The sequence below is a fragment of the Lytechinus pictus genome, chromosome 12 (genome assembly GCF_037042905.1).
Source record: "Lytechinus pictus isolate F3 Inbred chromosome 12, Lp3.0, whole genome shotgun sequence".
NCBI classification, from domain to species: Eukaryota; Metazoa; Echinodermata; class Echinoidea; order Temnopleuroida; family Toxopneustidae; genus Lytechinus; species Lytechinus pictus.
Window position 1 is genome coordinate 17,149,728 of NC_087256.1, and position 19,232 is coordinate 17,168,959.

General features: G+C 34.8%; 1 protein-coding gene across 1 annotated transcript; it reads left to right on the plus strand.

Moving 5' to 3' along the window:
- Nucleotides 1-6,184: 6,184 nt before the first annotated feature.
- Nucleotides 6,185-17,446, plus strand: LOC129272986 (tetratricopeptide repeat protein 1-like). Its single transcript, XM_064107776.1, has 6 exons — nucleotides 6,185-6,244; nucleotides 7,348-8,081; nucleotides 10,707-10,767; nucleotides 12,163-12,341; nucleotides 13,355-13,474; nucleotides 14,078-17,446. The coding sequence occupies exons 2-6, from the start codon at nucleotides 7,431-7,433 to the stop codon at nucleotides 14,273-14,275; spliced, it is 1,209 nt and encodes a 402-aa protein (XP_063963846.1). The 5' UTR covers nucleotides 6,185-6,244; nucleotides 7,348-7,430; the 3' UTR covers nucleotides 14,276-17,446.
- Nucleotides 17,447-19,232: the final 1,786 nt, after the last annotated feature.

A 19,232-nucleotide genomic window follows, 5' to 3' on the forward strand; every position in this document is an offset into this window, starting at 1 on the left:
CAGCATGGGAACTTATTATTTTTTTTTAGGTTTTTCTTTTGCTTGTTATATTTCTCGTGAAATAAGTCCCCATTGTTTTGGAGTGAAGCCCCTCCCTCATTTTTTTTCAAGATAAAAATATGTTTTGAAAATTTTGGATCCTCCCCCAACTACAGAAAATCGTTTCCATGGCACTGTGAAGGGAGGAGGTAGCTATTGATAGAAGAATGGAAGAAATGAAGAGAAATAGCTATAGGGAAAAGAAGAAATTAAAGCCGAGGAAGAGTGATTTTGTTCCCTTAAGTTTCCCTTTATATTAATTTTTTTCAGTTATTTCACATCTCATTTAATCCTTTATGTTTTTTTCATCAAAAGTTGTTTGTTCCTCCTACACTCTCTCTCGTTTACATTAAAAGTAGAATAAAAAATATATGCATTAGGCCCTATTAAGTTTTAACTCATCTTGAGAATATGAACCGAGTGAATAGAAAAAATATGAACACTGAAGTATTCTTAAGAAAAAATATGAAGAATAATTTTCGATATGGATCTTTAAATGTTAAGATCGATATTCGATATTTTTATACATGTGAACATCGAAATGAATTCCAAATGTCAGTTCTTTACGGACCTATACGAATATAATTTATAGATGGACTGAAGCACCTGATCAATACTAATATCATGCCTTTATTCAAAGTAAATCATCAAAGGATGATGAAGTACAAAAACACTGCAGTTTGCAATTTGCATTGTATGAATATCATTTTCATTGTTTTAAGTTCATGAAATAAATTATATATTTGATCAAGATATAACCAAGTTCAAAGTTTTCTTTACAGATCAGGCTTAAATGATGTCAGTAATTAGGCATAAGTGGTTTAAGTACCTAACACTGCATAAAAAAAAGAAATGCGAGAATTAATTCCCCCGGTTAATTCCCTCAGTTTGTACATAATTTTATAGGCCTACATAATTATGTAATATTGATATCTCATGGACCTAATGTCCAGGGATATATCAAAGCGAAATTTGAGAAAGGTATAAGGTAGGCTACATAGGCCTATGCAAAGAAAAACAAAAATTCTTAGTGGATCTTAATGCTATCTATTTTGTTTTAAGGATGTTTTTATTGTATTCTCTCAAATCAAAATACACATTCCATAAACAAGTTTAACAAATTATTTGAAATACGATTTTAAATTATACAATAAATCCATATCTCAATTAATTATACAAATTATACATCAAACTTTAAAGATATATATATACTGGAAATTGATATTGATGCGTTTCAACAAGAGAGAGGGGAAAAAACAATGATAAAAAATTTGATGTTCTACCTCCCACACCCCCTCCCCCCCCCCCCGTCCTCAGGTAAAGAACACCCTCCCCTTTATGCCTATACTCTATACATGAAAGGGATTCCATTCCCCGAATTCTTGTTTTTTTTGCAAGAAAAAAAAGATAAACGTATAGTGTTTTTGTTTAATTGTTTTTGGTTTTTTTTGTGGTTTTGTCCGGGGTTTTGTCTCTCGCTGTATATGCAGTTGAGGCCAAAAGCCCACATACACCCATGGAATTCAGTGAAATCCGTTTGCCCGCCAAACATCGCAAAATTTGCCATATCCCCCAAAACTCAATACTCCCATCACTGGCGTACCTAGGATATTCTAGAAGGGGGGCAAATTTTTTGGAGGATATTTCGTCCGCGAACAAATTTGACAAGCAAAAACAAAAAAAGTCTTCAACCCCCAATTTTCTTATCAGAAAAAAATTGACAAGCAAAAAAAAAACGCTAGTGACTCCCATGACGAACTCGGTATCAAAATGAAATATCGTATTAAGCTCTTTCAAATGATTGGGATGCCATTGGGATTAAAGTATATTTCAGGTAGAATTTTCTTTGAAGAAAACAAGTAATATCGTGCCAATTATAATCTATTTTTTGTTAGTATATTTTCACACATCGTTTCAGAGAAATATATGAATGTCAAATCTATGATTCATATCATATTTTCTATCATGATAATTATGTAACCGTTATTGATTAAAAAAGTGTAATCTGAAATGTCTGTGTTGAGAAGTAACATAGCACAGATATGGAATGTTTTTGTCAAGTTTTTATTTTAATTTGTCTAAAATATGAAGATTTTGGGGAAAATGACACCTAAATATTTTTCAACTCCTGATGATGAAGCAATGTGATGAAGGGGCATGGTACACTCATTTGTTTGATACCAAATCCACCACGACAGCACGATCTCACAAGACATGCACAGCAAACCCCACGATGCCCGCCCCGGCAAGCGCCAACCTTTCCCTGAATCTCCCGGGTGCATGCAAACTTCCGGCCTCAACATGCACCTCTGCCTCTCTCTTCCTATATATTCCTTTAATTTAGATTTCCCATTACCTTAAATGTAGAGACATCTTGCCTCTACCTAACACCAGCCTTTTTTCTTCCCATTCTTCTTCTTTAAAATTCCTTTTAATTTCATCCATGGTTATGAATGCGCCCATTTCACTCCCTTTGAAGATTAAAAATTTTACAAAGATTACAAAATGATTGACTAAACGTTCCTTTCTTTCATCCTTTAATTCTACACCTACAACAATTTCCTCCCAGCTTAAATTACCCATAAAACCAAACATCTCCTTACAATTATTCGAAACCAAACAAGCATATTCACATGTCAAAAATAGATGGCGATATGTTTCCTCCTCTTTTTTACAATAACAACAAAGATTATTTTGCGAGTTTATGAAACGGAACAAAATGGTGATTTGTATAAGCAATGCCGTGCAGCATTTTAAACTGAAACTCTCTTAATCTGCTGTTCAGTGTACATTGTCTTGGTCTCATAAAAATGTGTTCGATCTTTTCATAAGAAAACTATATTTGTTTTTTAACCTTTCGAAAACATCAGGTATTGCGAAGTTACATTTGATTGATTGATTTATTTATTTATGTTATTTCTGCATTCAAGATAAATATGCAACATAACATTTAGGTGATACATTTAAGTTTTACAAAACAATAGAGCAATAGTCATAATAAAGCAATGAAAAATAAATATCAACAAGAAGCAATATTCAGTTAAAAGAAAATACCAGTCTAAATGAATGCAGGAGACCGCCATCGTGAGTGGTTAAGCTTGAAAATGATGGCGGCCTCGTAAAATTTCATAAAATTTGCATAAACATTTTTAGATACTAACTCCTCTATTGACAAAATTCTTTTTCCAGATATAAACGATATTTCTTCCCTAAGAGAATCCTCTTTGTTATCTACTTTCAGGTATAAAGAGTATCAGCATGTTTGCGTTCCGCCATTGCGGAACTAATGGGAAAGCTAGCAATTAAAGGGGAGGTGTGACACACACATGGGTGTCGATCACGGGGGGGGGGGGGTGGGGGGATATATCCCCCCCAATATTTCAAGTGGGGGGGATGGCCTGTATTATCATCCCCCCCCAATAATTTAGGGTAGAAAATTTATAATAATGATGATGAAAAAATGTAAAGGTTTGATCATGATGATTATAGTATGCCATCAATCAGTTTGTTTCCCTCGCAATTTGTGTATATTGTTATTAAATAAAAACATTCTTTTCCAGGACTTTTAAACAGATGGGTGGAGGTTCAAGATGAAAAAGAATGAAATGTTTACGTATATGATATTTTTTAACCCATGACATAAAAGGACCCCGACGAAAAACAACTTTTGTTGATAGGGTGTTCCATCCCACCAGTGGTAATATGATCATATTTTTACAATTTTTAATAAGTGAAATCAATTAATGGTTTTAGAAAGAATAATCATTCATTTCTCTCTAAAGCGTATCTTCGGATATGAACATCGGATTTTTTCCCCATGTTATTCTTGTTATTGTTATGGACTTGAATAACTAAACTTGATTGGCTCTTTCTTATTTTGGCAAAAAGAAATCTCTTTTGAGTTTGGAAAGGGATGACAGTTTTGCATTCTATATGAGCACACTCATGCGGTACGTAAATTTCATTTTAACACATAATTAGCTGATATTACACACTGATGGTTCAAGAAAATGTTGGAGAAATATCAAAACATGACAGTTGAGTTTCGATTGTTTTTGTTTGTTTTTGTTTTATGCACTTATAAAGCATTTAAAACATGTTAAAATCGTCTAAGGAATGACGGTAAGCCCGATGGCGCACGAGAAGCCACACAGTTTGTAATTTGTGCTAGTCTTAATTTGTCCAAATCTGCATTTTATTATCATGCATTAAGAAGAAAAAATATATCGCCAGTCGGTTATAGATTTTAAGAGAGAAGTTGTATACATCATGCTCAATAAACAGATCACTTTGTACATGGTCCATACAATTTTTGTCATTTTTTCTTTCGTATGAGTTTAGAATAGGCTTACTTGTAACACAAATTGAATTTTCAAAAAAAATTATAAGTACAGTACACTGCAATAATGAAAGAATTTCCTAGAACACAGTGGCGTAACTACGGGGGGGGGGGGGGCATGGGGGCACGTGCCCCCCAATCGGCTGGCCAAAAAAAAAAACGGGGAAGAGGAGAAAGGAAGAGAAACGTAGTGGGAATGAAGAAATTATTGTTCATTATAATGTTATATTATAATAATGTTATGTTATAATACATAAGAAACATTTTTTCATAACTTTATTTTGCTCAGGCCTAGATTTCGTCATTGTTCCCGGTACTCGCACTGTCTGTTTAACGTTTTTAAGTCAATATACACCAAATATATTTCCTCGCACTTCGACTTATTATTGTTTTATGTAGTGACATATGGTTCTTTTTCATTACTACTTAAAGTGATTGCCCCATTTTAAGGTGTTAATATAAAACATTTCCTGTCCGTGCTTACGTTCGCACTAGTAGATTGGTGAGATATGACTGCTCTTCATGAATTCCTAAAAATCAGTCCTTAAAATGTCCCCTTTTCTGATCTGAATATCAACATTTTTCGATCGCATCATTTGTTTAGTGAAATACGTATCGTATGGTCTTAGTGAATTCTTACAAACATGCCTTAGAATGCCTCTCTTCATGTCTGAATATCCTAAATTTTCAGCTCGCGCTTCGCGCTCGCAATATTTGATGAATGAGATGCGTATTATCATGATTACATTGACTACAAAAAGTGCTTCATGTGTTTAGATGTAGCAAAATTAGCAAGCGCTTTGCACTCGCATTAGATGACTATGGTGAGATATGTATACTCTTAATGGATTCCTAAAATATAGTCCTTAACATGTCCTTGTTTGGGGTAAATATTTACAAAAATTTCAGCTCGCGCTTCGCGCTCGCATTGTTTGTTTAGCGAGACAGGTATGTATCATGATTACAAAAATTTGCTTATAATGTCCTTTTTTGGTCTGCATATCAAAAATTTTCAGATCGCGCTTCGCGCTCGCATTATTTGAGCAGTGAGATACATATCCGTTTAATGGCACTGTCCTTAAAATGTCCCTATATTAGGTCAGTATACCTGGCAACTGAGCGCGCTTCGCGCGCTCCTAAGTGACTCAAAAATTTTGCTGGTACCCCCCCATGCCGTGACTCACGGTACGCCACTGCAAGAACACCATGCATATCAACCACTCCCAAATGGCCTAACTTGTGATTTTAGTGGGGGTAATGTTGAAAGATCCCCATCCACAAGAACATTTGTGTCAATCATCCCCCCCAACCAAGAATACCGATCGACACCCATGGACACACAGTCATTTGGGGTCATTTTGTCCCTCCCCAGCCTCTCAACTCGGTGGCCACAAGAAAATTTGAAAAAAAATGAAGAAATTTTCCACTCTGTCCCTTTTTTTTCTTTTACCCTTCACCCCCTTAAAAATCATAGTGCAGTCACTGGAAGGAAGAAAAAAATGAAACTCGATTGAATTTCAAACGACTTTTCAAAGAAGTTGCGAAATTATGTGTTGCAGACAACTCAATAAATAAATATTTTTGAAGAAAAATACTAAGCCACATACATGTAAAATATAAAACATGTATTTATTTGAAATTGATTTCATTCATTTCAAATCAGATTTTCAAGAAAAAAAATACTCCAGAGAGTGCAAACCAAAAAGGGCAGATTTGGCCGAATGGATTGCATATAGAGATCTCGCTGATTTCATCGCATCTTACCCGAATTAAAAAATTCCAATTTTCTGATTTCGACTTCGGGATACCATAAATCACACATATGCCTCACGGAAGTCTACGCACTCAAAAGTCGATAACAAGGAGGTAATTTTACCGTCTTTTTAAGTGTTTTCTTATCAAACAAACCTTGTAAAGTACATTTAGAAGCATTCAATTCGTTATCTGATGTATCAGTCTGTATCTTACTTTTGAATATGAAATTCTAGCATCATTTCTAATCATGCAAGATTTTTGTTTTACTTGCTGTTGTCCCGTATATTGATATTTGTGTAAGTCCATTGTTCTTGTTTTTGTATATTTCCTTCCTCCGGTCTTCGGAGATCGGCGGCAAGCCGCAAAGTTCAGGTCCTTTCTTGATGGTGCTGTCGACATAGGTGGATTTTTAAGATGTATCTTAGGCAGTGACATGTCATTGTAGTAGTGGCATATCTACGTGAATATAATTATGAATATGAGGTCTAACGTTAAAAGTTAACGCGTTTTGTTTTGTAACGGTCAAAGCCATGGTAATGAAGAGTAAGCACATATCTTTATAATATGCTATTTGTTGGTAATATAAAGAGCATTACTTGTCAAGACTCAAATAGATCGATTGGACATTTGTTTGTGAAACTGAGTCTGAGTCACAAAATCTGAAAGACTGAATGACAATCATTTAAATTCAATGAAAAAATGTCATGACTTTCCTTGACTTAACCCTTTGCACGCTGATGTTGCAATTTTGCACATTCGTACAATTAAATTCAACAATCTTAATAATTAGTTTTCTCCACTAACTTCATATTAGAGAAGCTAATAAATGGCAAAAGTTCCTGGACAACATCTATATAATAATTGTTAATATCATTGGTACAACATGGACATCTTGATTCAAAGAAAATAACATTGAACAATTGTCATTATTAACCCCCCCCCCCCCAAAAAAAAAAAAAAAAAAAAAATTCAGCATGCAAAGAGTTAAGTTTAAGTCTGATATGCAAATGTTGAATATTAATGTGAAAAAGTTAGCAGGAATCAATAACTTACCAATAGAAGCTTGTCTTTCATGACTTTCAACTATCTCACGTATCAAGCTGTGTGCAGACTGCAGAGGATACGTATTTGAGAAACAGCCTCAGTTTGGAATCTTTGGATTGGTGTCATTCCTTTCATTTTATTTAACAAATTAATTTATGTTATTTTTTCAGGAGAAGTGTCTGGTTGAATTCAGATGCCATTGATGTGCTGTTAGCCAACCAGGAGAAGGATAACAAAGCGAAAACTTGTCACCATGGACACAAACGAGGCCCATCAAGTTGCAGTCTCTGACAGCGACTCTGATGATGAATTCTTTGATGCATTAGCCAATGAAGAGTTCAAAGCTGGCAGTGAAGAAAACGAGTCTCTGTCAAGAAGCAGTGGTGATGATCATCCATCAGTGCAGTCTGTAGAGAATTGTGTTTCAGTGTCAGGTGAAACTGCAAAGGATTTGCCTTCAGATTGCCAACCTGGGCAAGAGGAAACTATAGATGTCAGTTCTGTTTCAAAGACAGAACTGAATATAGAGGAAACTTGTGACAGTTTATCCAGCAGAATGAAAGAAAGTGTGAAGGTTTTGGACAAATCTGGAGGTGATGCCTGCTCTAGTGTTGTAGACGATGCAAATGTAGATAATGAACAAACATCTGATAATTTGATAGTTTCTTCAGATATTTCTACTGGTCAACCAGTTAGTTCAGATGGTTCCACGAGTCAGCCAGTTGTTTCAGAGGATCAAGAACTCACTCAGGATGAAGAGGTGTGCAAAGGCCTGGAAGCAGAGGAGAAGGAGGATGATAGGTTGCAGGAAGAAGGAGAGAATGTGGAGGAAGAGAAGATAGTGGAAGATGAGATGGGGATGAGGCAACAAAGGGAAGATGCAATGACCGATGAAGAGAGAGAGGTAAGTGTCAAGTCGAATTGGTCTACCTGATATCAAGTAGGCTTATGATTCACAAGATCAATCAACCATAATACTATTGATTTTTATTGAAAACCAGGGGCCCGTTTCATAAAGGACTTGCAACTGTTGTAACTTTGCCATTATGGTAACTACCATGGTAACTGGGCTCAGCAGCCAATCAGAATCAAGGTTATCATGGTAGTTGCCATCAGGGTTGACACGTTTTAAACGGTGTGTTTTAAAACATGTTTTAAAACACCCGTTTTTTTTTACAAAAAAAAAATGTTTTAAAACACCGCATAGGCTTGTGTGTTGTAAATTTGCATGGATGTGATTTCAGATGAATGTTTTTTTTTCATACTTTTATTTCTGAAGTGTACTATTTTCTTCTAACTAATTAAAACTCTTTCTCAACACCACTCTTTTTCTCCTCTTTCTCTTACCCCCTTTATTCTCCCTTTCTTTATCTCTTTGTCATGTTCCTTTCTTCCCAGTTCAATTGTGCACATCAATCCATATTAAAGGTCAAGTCCACCCCAGAAAAATGTTCATTATTTTTAATAAATAGAGAAAAATCAAACTATCATAACGCTGAAAATTTCATCAAAATCGGATGTAAAATAAGAAAGTTATGGCATTTTAAAGTTTCTCTTATTTTTCACAAAACAGTGATATGCACAAGTCTGTGTCATGCAAATGAATCAGTCAATGATGTCCATCACTCACTATTTCTTTTGTTTTTTATTGTTTGAATTATACATTATTTCATTTTTTACAGATTTGACAGTAAGAACCAAGTTGGCTGAACCATATAGTATTAAACAATGCTAATTCCACATGTTCAAGAGGAATGAATCGTTGTTTCACTTGACAATGAGGAGAAAATGAGAATATTTCATATTTCATATAATAAAATACAAAAGAAATAGTGAATGGATGACGTCATCAGTTTCCTCATTGGCTTACCGACCAGGATGTGCATATAACAGTTTGGGGAAATTAAGTGAAACTTTAAAATGTCATAACTTTCTTAGTTTACATTCGATTTTGATGAAATTTTCAGTGTTATGCAATCTAGGGGGGGGGGTGAGAAGAATTTGCACAATCTATGGGGTTTCAAAGCTTAATTTCATTAAATCAATAAATGCTTTATTTCACTCACTATTTCTTTTTTATTTTATTATATGAAATATGAAAAATTCTCATTTTCTCCTCATTGTCAAGTGAAACAACGATTCATTCCTCTTGAACATGTGGAATTAGCATTGTTTAATACTATATCATGGTTCAGTCAACTTGGTTCTTATTTTCAAATCTGTAAAAAATGAAATAATGTATAATTCAAACAATAAAAAACAAAAGAAATAGTGAGTGATGGACATCATTGACCGATTCATTTGCATGACACTGACTTGTGCATATCACTGTTTTGTGAAAAATAAGAGACACTTTAAAATGCCATAACTTTCTTATTTTACATCCGATATTGATGAAATTTTCAGCGTTATGATATTTGATTTTTCTCTATTTATTAAAAATAATGAACATTTTTCTGGGGTGGACTTGACCTTTAATATGGATTGATGTGCACAATTGAACTGGGAAGAAAGGAACATAACAAAAAGATGAAGAAAGGGAGAATAAAGGGAAAAGAGAAAGAGGAGAAAATGAGTAGTGTTGAGAAAGAGTTTTAATTAGAAGAAAATAGTACACTTCAGAAATAAAAGTATGAAAAAAAAACATTCATCTGAAATCACATCCATGCAAATTTACAACACACAAGCCTATGCGGTGTTTTAAAACGTGTTTTTTTTTTAAACGGGTGTTTTAAAACGTGTTTTAAAACGTGCCAACCCTGTACATGTATGAGGAATAAACTAATCAAATGTCAACTTTAGTGTGGGTTTTTTTGGCATTCAATTTCAATGATTTAGTAATTTTTTGGGGAAATATGAACATTTCTGTTGGAAATTCAATAACAAAAATTATAGTCATCTCTTACTTACTCCAAAAATGTATTTAAAACATCAAGAGCTTAAATCAGACTGTATAGTTTAATTGATTTCCGAAAAATCCTATCATTCGTCAAAAAAAAAAGTTTAAAAACGATTTAAAACGTTTTAAAACAATAAAAAACGTTTCATTTGGTTTTTTTATAAAAAACGTTTTTTATTACAACTCTAATTTGCCATAATGGCAAAGTTACAACAGTTGTCCATTATGAATTAGGCCCCAGATGTGAAATAAAAAAGTTATTATTTTTTTTCTTTGAACAATAAATTGTCCATTTATGAGAGGTTGGCTCATATACAAGTTAGAGGATATTATTGCTTTCATGACATTCATTTATTGGAATGTCTTATTATTAAAGATGTTATGACATTATAGATTCAGTTCTAAAAAAAATAGTAATCTTTATTAAAGATAAAAAGCTTCATGGAATTTGACTTGACTTGTTCATGATTATTGGTTTAAAGATGAAAATAATATCTATGCCCAAAATAAAGATTTGAAATGAAAGTTGCTCAGGTACATTCAAATACCTATGCTAGAAACTTTAGCTGACTTAAATTTTTATTATATCATAATTTGATTTTGATTATTTTTTGTTCCATTTTTACACAGAATCTAAAGGAGGAAGCTCAGTCACACAAGGCAAGAGGAAACAATCTGTTCAAACAAGATGGTAAGAATTAAGAAAAAATACTTTGGAAAATTCATTAAGTTATTAATTCACAGGCAGCTAATATTTGAAGAGGAGATAAATTCTTTTCATGTTCTTGTGAAATTTGATAATTTCTTTGTTTAATTTAATGTTTCAGTAAGTAGCTTCCTGTATTGTTTTTGTCTCACCTGCATAGCAGAGTGAGACTATAGGCGCCGCTTTTCCGACGGCGACGGCGGCGGCGGCGGCGGCGGCGGCGACGGCGACGGCGGCGTCATTGAGGTGAAGGGAGAAGAGAGATGAGTCTAATAGTGCTGAAGACACTGTACATACCCTTAGAAACCTTGTGTTATTCCTTTTAGACTGCTGACCTTAGTACAGTGATGAGTAAGGATATAAATGAAAGGGACGACAGTATTATGATTGGTGCATTCCACTGTCCTGAAAATAAATGGGTTTTTGTCTCACCTGCATAGCAGAGTGAGACTATAGGCGCCGCTTTTCCGACGGCGACGGCGACGGCGGCGTCAACACCAAATCTTAACCTGAGGTTAAGTTTTTGAAATGACAGCATAACTTAGAAAGTATATGGACCTAGTTCATGAAACTTGGCCATAAGGTTAATCAAGTATTACTGAACATCCTGCCTGAGTTTCATGTCACATGACCAAGGTCAAAGGTCATTTAGGGTCAATGAACTTAGACCATGTTGGGGGAATCAACATCAAAATCTTAACCTAAGGTTAAGTTTTTGAAATGTCATCATAACTTAGAAAATATATGGACCTAGTTCATGAAACTTATACATAAGGTTAATCAAGTATCACTGAACATCCTGCTTGAGTTTCACATCACAAGACCAAGGTCAAAGGTCATTTAGGGTCAATGAACTTTGGCCGAATTGGGGGTATCTGTTGAATTACCATCATAACTTTGAAAGTTTATGGATCTGATTCATGAAACTTGGACATAATAGTAATCAAGTATTACTGAACATCCTGTGCAAGTTTCAGGTCACATGATCAAGGTCAAAGGTCATGTAAGGTCAAAGAACTTTGGCCACGTTGGGGGTATTTGTTGAATTGCCATCATATCTCTATAAGTGTATTGGTCTAGTTCATAAAACGTGGAAATAAGAGTAACCAAGTATCACTGAACATCTTGTGCGAGTTATAGTAGTTTTCAAAATCAGCACTGCTGCTATATTGAATCGCGTGATGCAGGTGAGACGGCCAGAGGCATTCCACTTGTTTTCCTTTTAGTTTTATTAACTGGTACATACTAACAAGCGGGGGGGGGGGGGGTTCTTGTAATCTGGTAATCAGTAATTTTGACCATTTTCCACATATCTCATTTTGATTTTTTTTTATGTTTTCCCTCGTCTTATTATCAGCTTCTCTCCTTCCTTTATTACAGAGTTTCTGGATGCAATATCCTCCTACTCCCAAGCATTGGAAGTCTGCCCTCTCTGTTACAAAAAGGAGAGGTCAATAATGTTTGCAAACAGAGCAGCATGCAGAGTGCGTCGAGAGCAGAACGAGATGGCCATAGAAGACTGCAATAAGGCCCTTGAACTTCATCCACACTACTTGAAGGTATTGTATGTTGTGTAAATCACATTGTGACACAGAGTGCTCACATATTAATTTCATTTTCAATTATGGAACATAATACAATAATAGCAAACATACAAAGTCAATTATGTGATGCATAAATTTTACAAATTTTACACAAAATACACATAAGATTGAAAGCATTGAGATATACGTAGGTAACTGAAATCAACAACTTTACTCTCTTTTTTTTTGAGGTATTAAATCTATGGCAAGGAATGAAATTCAAATAATAGTATTTATGTACCATTTGTGTATCAGAACATGGGAAAGGACATTTTTAATAATAAGAAATAAAGTATGGTACAGTTAATTAAGCAATTAAAGTCACCTCTCAGAATAAATGCTTCAATTTTCATAGTTCAATACATACTTTATCCGTATTATTCATTTTGTAATTATCTTTGTTATTGTTTGAATATTTTTTGTGTCTTTACATGTATTACCTTGTGAATACATCGCAATTCGGCCTTAGCCGCGATGATGTCTTGATTTTTATTAATAAACCATTTTATCTATCTATCTTTATGTAATGAAGATGATAAACAGGTGACTTAACGCTTGGATCAACCATGCATAAAGTCTTTTGTCAACCATGCCATTGGAACAGGTGGCAATCCATGAAAACGTATTTGCTTCAAGAAATTATGAAAATGCAAGCATCATTCAAAGAACTTTGTTGTTGTTAATTATTGAATAATCAGATTAAAGAGCAGATGGGGGACTTTTAGAACATGTGACTTTCCTTTCAAAATTCAGATACTGTCCAGCAAGTGAATTTTTGGTATCATTTGTTAGAATTGTTTTTACACACTCATGCATGATTGAGGAATCATATCAATTATATGAGGTGAAAGAGGAGACTTAGCTTTACAAAGATCAATTGTATATTTGTGATGAAGGTATGATAGATTATCAATTTTTGATAATTCTCAGCTTTGTTATTCTGGGATGCACTGTATAGATTCTGATAATCTTTGTTCCAATCGGTCTAGGTATGGCTAAGGAGAGCAAATACCTATGAGCTAATGGAGAAGCTAGATGAAGCCTTGGCAGACTTCAAACAAGTCCTGGAGTTAGATCCAAGCTCTTATGAAGCTAGAGCAGCTTGTATGGTGAGCTTTATTTTCCTCTTTATCATCAGCTGGTAGGAGCAGGGGCTTATTTGCTGTATCCTGTACCACAAGAACCCATCATCTTCTGATGATTTTGTGATACAAGCATCTGGCCATGATTCTCTGGAATATTGTAATAATTAAGTTGTTACTTTATAGCCATATTATCATGCTCCTAGATGGTTGAGTGTATAGTATAGCATAGGCAAAGTGTCCATATCATAAGATTTGAAGTTATATTACTTATAATAGAGCTTACATTATTTCAGATCTCTCTTAGCCCTACATTCAACTCAAAAGCTAATCTTCAAAGTAACTGCAGAATAGAGGTCGAGGACTTTGCTAGCTCTACTGCTGCAGAACAATATGATACCATGCATGTTCCCATTTTTTTATTTGATCGTGGTGCCCTTTTCTTGTGATTTTAATAATTCATTCCATGCCCTTTTAAAAATGGCCTTGGTGCCCCTCTTTCTGACCTTTGGCTCCCTGCTGTATGATGTATTTGAAACATTACCCGTTACCAAAGTGGCCGTGCCCCTCCAAAATCCTATTTTGAGGCCTGACACTGATATGTTTTTTCTCTTTATTGCTTTTATACAGAGGCTTCCTGAGCAGATCAAGGTTAGAAATGAAAAACTGAAAGAGGAGATGTTTGGGAAGTTGAAAGACCTTGGTAACCTGGTGCTACGTCCTTTTGGTCTGTCAACGGACAACTTCCAAATGCAGCAAGATCCCAACACAGGATCCTACTCTGTCAACTTTAGTCAAAACCCGACTTCAGGGAATGGGAGACCGTAACAGAGTGATGACTCATTTAAGGTGGAGGGACTAAAAAACCCATTCTCATTGTGTTGAAGCCATAACCCATGGAAATCTTGTGCGATGTCTTTTTATCCTGTCAACAGAAGAAGCGTTAAGATTTGTCACCCAAAACCCAGGCCAACTTCTGGGAATGAGAGACCTTAGCACAGGCTTAGCACAGTGATCCATGTGATGAACAGCTCTCTTTGTGTCTAAGGCATGGATTATAACCCTTGGGAACCTAGTGCCATGTCCTTTTGGTCTCAACGGAAGAAGCGTGTAGATGCAGCAAGGTCCCTGTACAGAATCATACATGTAAATTTTGCTAAAATCTGTCTTCAGGGAATGAATGACCCTAGCAAAGTGATGACTATTAGGCAAAGTTACAGGCAAGTATGATAGTTTCTAAGACATGAACATAACCATTAGAAATATAGTGCCATGTCTTTTTGGACTTTCTAAGGCATGAACATAACCCTTGGAAACCTAGTGCCATGTCTTTTTAAACTTTCTATCGGACGCAGCTGTTAGATGCAGCAAGATCCCTTATACAGGATCATAGTCTGTAAACTTTCCCTCAATCCACTATATGGAATGGAAGACCTTGGCTCAGTGATGGCATTGAGGTGAAGGGAAAAGAAAGTGAGTCTAATTGTGCTGAAGACACTGTACATACCCTTGGAAACCGTGTGTCATTCCTTTTAGATTGCTGACCTTAGTACAGTGATGAGTAAGGATATATATGATAGGGATGTCAGTATTATGATTGGTGCATTCCACTGTCCTGAAAATAAATGGGTTTTTTTAAGGTTTCTGATGTGCTGCAATGTGACGGAGAAATGTAGAAAGAAGGTCCGAGGATGAGATTTTTTAATATGTCATGAAAAATACTTGAGCAACTGATGTGCATTTGTCTGACTTTTATTTCATCAAATATTAACAATTATGTTGTTTTAGTCATGTGAACATGCAGATATAATTATTGAATAAAATGTTTTGATTAATTGAAGAAGTACTCATATTTATAATGAATCATGGCGAATCACAAATGAAGTTAACTTGGATTATATCTAGTATGCCTTTTAAGTATGCTATTGGAATCGCAAATCAGTACAAGCACAATGCATGTGACTAAATTTATTTTGCTGATTTTCGTTTTTTTATAGTTCCACTTTAAGTTTGATTTTAGTGAATGAAGTTAAATCAAAGCGTTATCAAATTAAAAAAATATACTTTCCTGGTAACATATTGTCTAAACTGATCCCACTACCCCCCCCCCCCCCCTTGCTCTCTCAGATTTCTTTCTCTTGTTTTATATATTCTAATATCCTGCTTTCATGCCGTATGGTAATTTTTTAGTCGGTATTTATTATTTTGTAATGCTTTAGTCCAATGGACTCTAAAACTTGGAAATGGTGTGGTTTCATTGTGATAATGTTTCTTAAATAAGAATGTGAAAAGTGAATATTTATCCGGAAATTCAATATTTTGTATGATATATGTTTATTTTGAAGAAGTCTATTTCATTAGCTGGGAAATTTCCCTTACCTTCACTGTTAAGTCAAAAGCTTATATTATTAACTCTTATTAGACTTAAGTTACGGTCTAGTTATATGCTAAAAGTCGGCTGAGTCATTAAAGCCTGTCGAACCAAAGATCATGGGTTCGAGTCCTCCCTGGGCAGATGACTGAAGCCAGTGCAGTGTGTGTAAACGTCTCTCCCATGTTCCATAGATGCAGGCTATGTTGTAGTGGATAATACTCTGTCCCTCGGATAGGACGTTAAATGGAGGCCCCGTGTAGAGGAGAGTCACCATGTTTGCAAGTTAAGACCCACTCCACTATTCGTATAAGAGTAGGGGGAAACCCTGGTGTAGTGGTCCACCTGCACTCCCTTAATCACTTATATCGGGAGGAGAGACCTGCGGGTCACAGTGATTCAGTTCGCTTTTCGCCTCCCAGGCACGGGTGACACCAATACCAAAATAATAATGAAAAATCAAAAAGTTTGAACTTTGTTATATATATCCTTTATTTTTTTGCATAAATAGGGAATGAGCTTTTGTAGTTATCATTGTCAAACAATAATAGATCTTTTTTTTATTGTTTTTAATATCACTTCTGTCATGATAAACTCATTGTAATCTGTAAAAGATTTGTGACCCTTTTGGCTGTTTATAGTTCAAATACAAAATAGACCTTGCTTTTAGTATGTTCAAGAGGAGTTCAGAATATGGACCAAAATATTCTGATAACTGATACCAATTTTTATTTGAAGAATGAGTGTTTATTTATTTATTTATTTTACAGACAGGTATTGGTTTTAATGGTAAAGTTCCTAGTTTTCTGGATTTAAAAAAAATTACATGTTCTCCCTTGTCCTAAAATCAGAATTGTAGCATTTTGTTGTTGTTGTTGTTTTCCATGACAAGTCACCTATGAAAAATGAAAGTGACAAACAAGGATAAACAAAACAGGATATCGATACAAAAATGATAAAAACTTTTTTTAGTGCAAGTTTTCCCAAATTTCAAACAAAATCTGCTCTGGATCCTTCAGTTCAAGTTGAAAAAATAATGTTCATCTCTTCACTCCATTTTGCCTACCTGAGCAGAATAATCTTGTATATTTTCCATATTTTTCCCCTTCCCTACTTACAAAATATTTCCTTACTGCTATCATTCAAATACATTGGGTTGAAAAATTGAAAATTATTGTTTCATACCCAGTAAACAGTTTTCAGATGATCATGCCCCCTACATTGATCTTAGAGCTGATTGTGTGAGTTTGTGAAAATTGATCAACATTCAGGAAGACCAGAAATTACGGCTGTGCTTTCTCTGTTGGAAGTCTTGATGAAGGTATTTTAGTTTAAAGGGAGGTTGCCCTCTATCGTCCAATATTTTATAGGTGATTTACTGGTTTAATCAGATAACAGATAAATAAAGATATAAAGATGTAATATCATTCAAAATCAAGCCAGTTTTAGAATATGGATTGTAGTTTTGTTTCATTGTGTCATTAATAGTTCTTGTTTATCTGTGAAAGTTTATTTCTTCTTCCTTTTGTACTCTTTTGTTTAAATGCCTGATACATGAATTAATATATTTCATACTTGAAGTATGCAAAGAATATCAATAATAAAATATTATAAACTGTTTGAAATGGTATATCATTGCTGATTTCTTTATGTCAATACAGGTATGAGTGAATAGGTTCAATGGATGTTTATTGTGAATTGAGTAGATCATATCCTGAATCTGTGTGAAATGAATCCGGCATAAAAAGTTCTCCTTTTTGCATGGAACTTCTTTTACATATTTCCATATCATGACCTTATTTCATCATCTTTGTGTGTTGGGGGGGAGGCTCCAGCTTTATAACCCTGAATTGCACACTCCATGTGAGCAATTCAAACTGACCCTATATCCTTTCTTTTATGTGCTTATATATATGTCTGAGTTTATCCCGGGTGCATGTTTGAGGTTGATTCAGTTGCCATTAAGAATTCCTTATATGCCCAGAATGGTGTTTCACTGTATAGTTCTCAGACATCCGACTCCATGTTCATCTCCAACTCTCACCTTCTTCCCGTCTCTCAAATGTGGAGAGATATTAAGATAAACTGTCCCTTCTCCCCTCTTACGCCTTTTTTTCTCCTCTCTCGCTCTCATCTCTTCGTATTACATCTTGCCCCTCTCATCATCTCCTCTATATCACATCTTCTTTCCCCAAGCCCCCTCTCTATATCTTGCCCACCTCGTCATTCTAACTGCTTTCACATTGCCTTTCCGCCCTCTCTCCTCTTTATCATGTTATTTTTAACTCACATCTTGCCCCTCTCATCCGCTATCCTCTGAATCACATTCTCTTCTTTTCCCATGCCCCCCCCCCCCCGCCTTCTTACTCATCTCGTCATTCTTATTGCTTCCATATCATACCCCTCTCATCCATCTCCTCTTTATCATACTCTGTCCCTTTACCCTGACGCCACCCCCTTCTTCTCATCTCCCCCTCACTCTCTCTTTCTCAACACCCCCTCCCCTTCCCGGTGACTCTTTATTCTGTTTCATATTTTTCTATATAAAAAAATCGACCACCCTTCTCGTCTACTATCCCTTTTTCATTCACCTCTCTTCATCCTTTGATATACACGTACATACTAATATATCAATCTTCTCTCTTTAACTCATTACAAAATTGAATAAGATTCAATCCTCATTTATTCTTCTTCATATTCAAAGTAACTAAACAATGATGTTTAAACCCCCTACAGTTCTTTATTTCATATACTACATTTACAAAATACGATAACAAAATCAAAATTAGAATTCAAACTATTGCGATAAACTATTTTCAAAATTGTATAGATTTATAGTCCTTGCAAGAGTTAAAACATGTTTTTACCCGAGCTACATTGTATAAACATCTAATTCATGTCATGTGATCAGTTGACTAAGGACATAACTGCACTAAAGGAAAAAAATCACCCGTACGTGTACGATAGATTTAAATTAAAATGCATGAAGTTAACATGACGGATATATAAACAAATGAAGTAGGTACCTATTGGAATAATGAAATGAATTTTTCTAAAAGACTAGAAAAATGGAGACAGTTCATGATACTTTATTGCACAAAATATTGGCAAGGAATTCGGTGTGTGCATCAACTACAACATTTTATTACACACATCGTTTTCCTGCAATTATTTCTGCTATTTCTTTCGAATAAACATCTTAAAATACATTTGATATTTACATTGTCTTTAAAAAAAATCTTAATCTTGCAAGAATAAAGGGCGCTTCTAGATATTTAGAATGGTGAGACATATCAGTAAACTCGATGAATTATTCTAATATTAACATGATTAATGTGCAGTATATCAAAAATCTGGAGATAATACTCGGTTCATTTTCTTCTTATTATGAGTTAAACGTTGAAATAATATTTA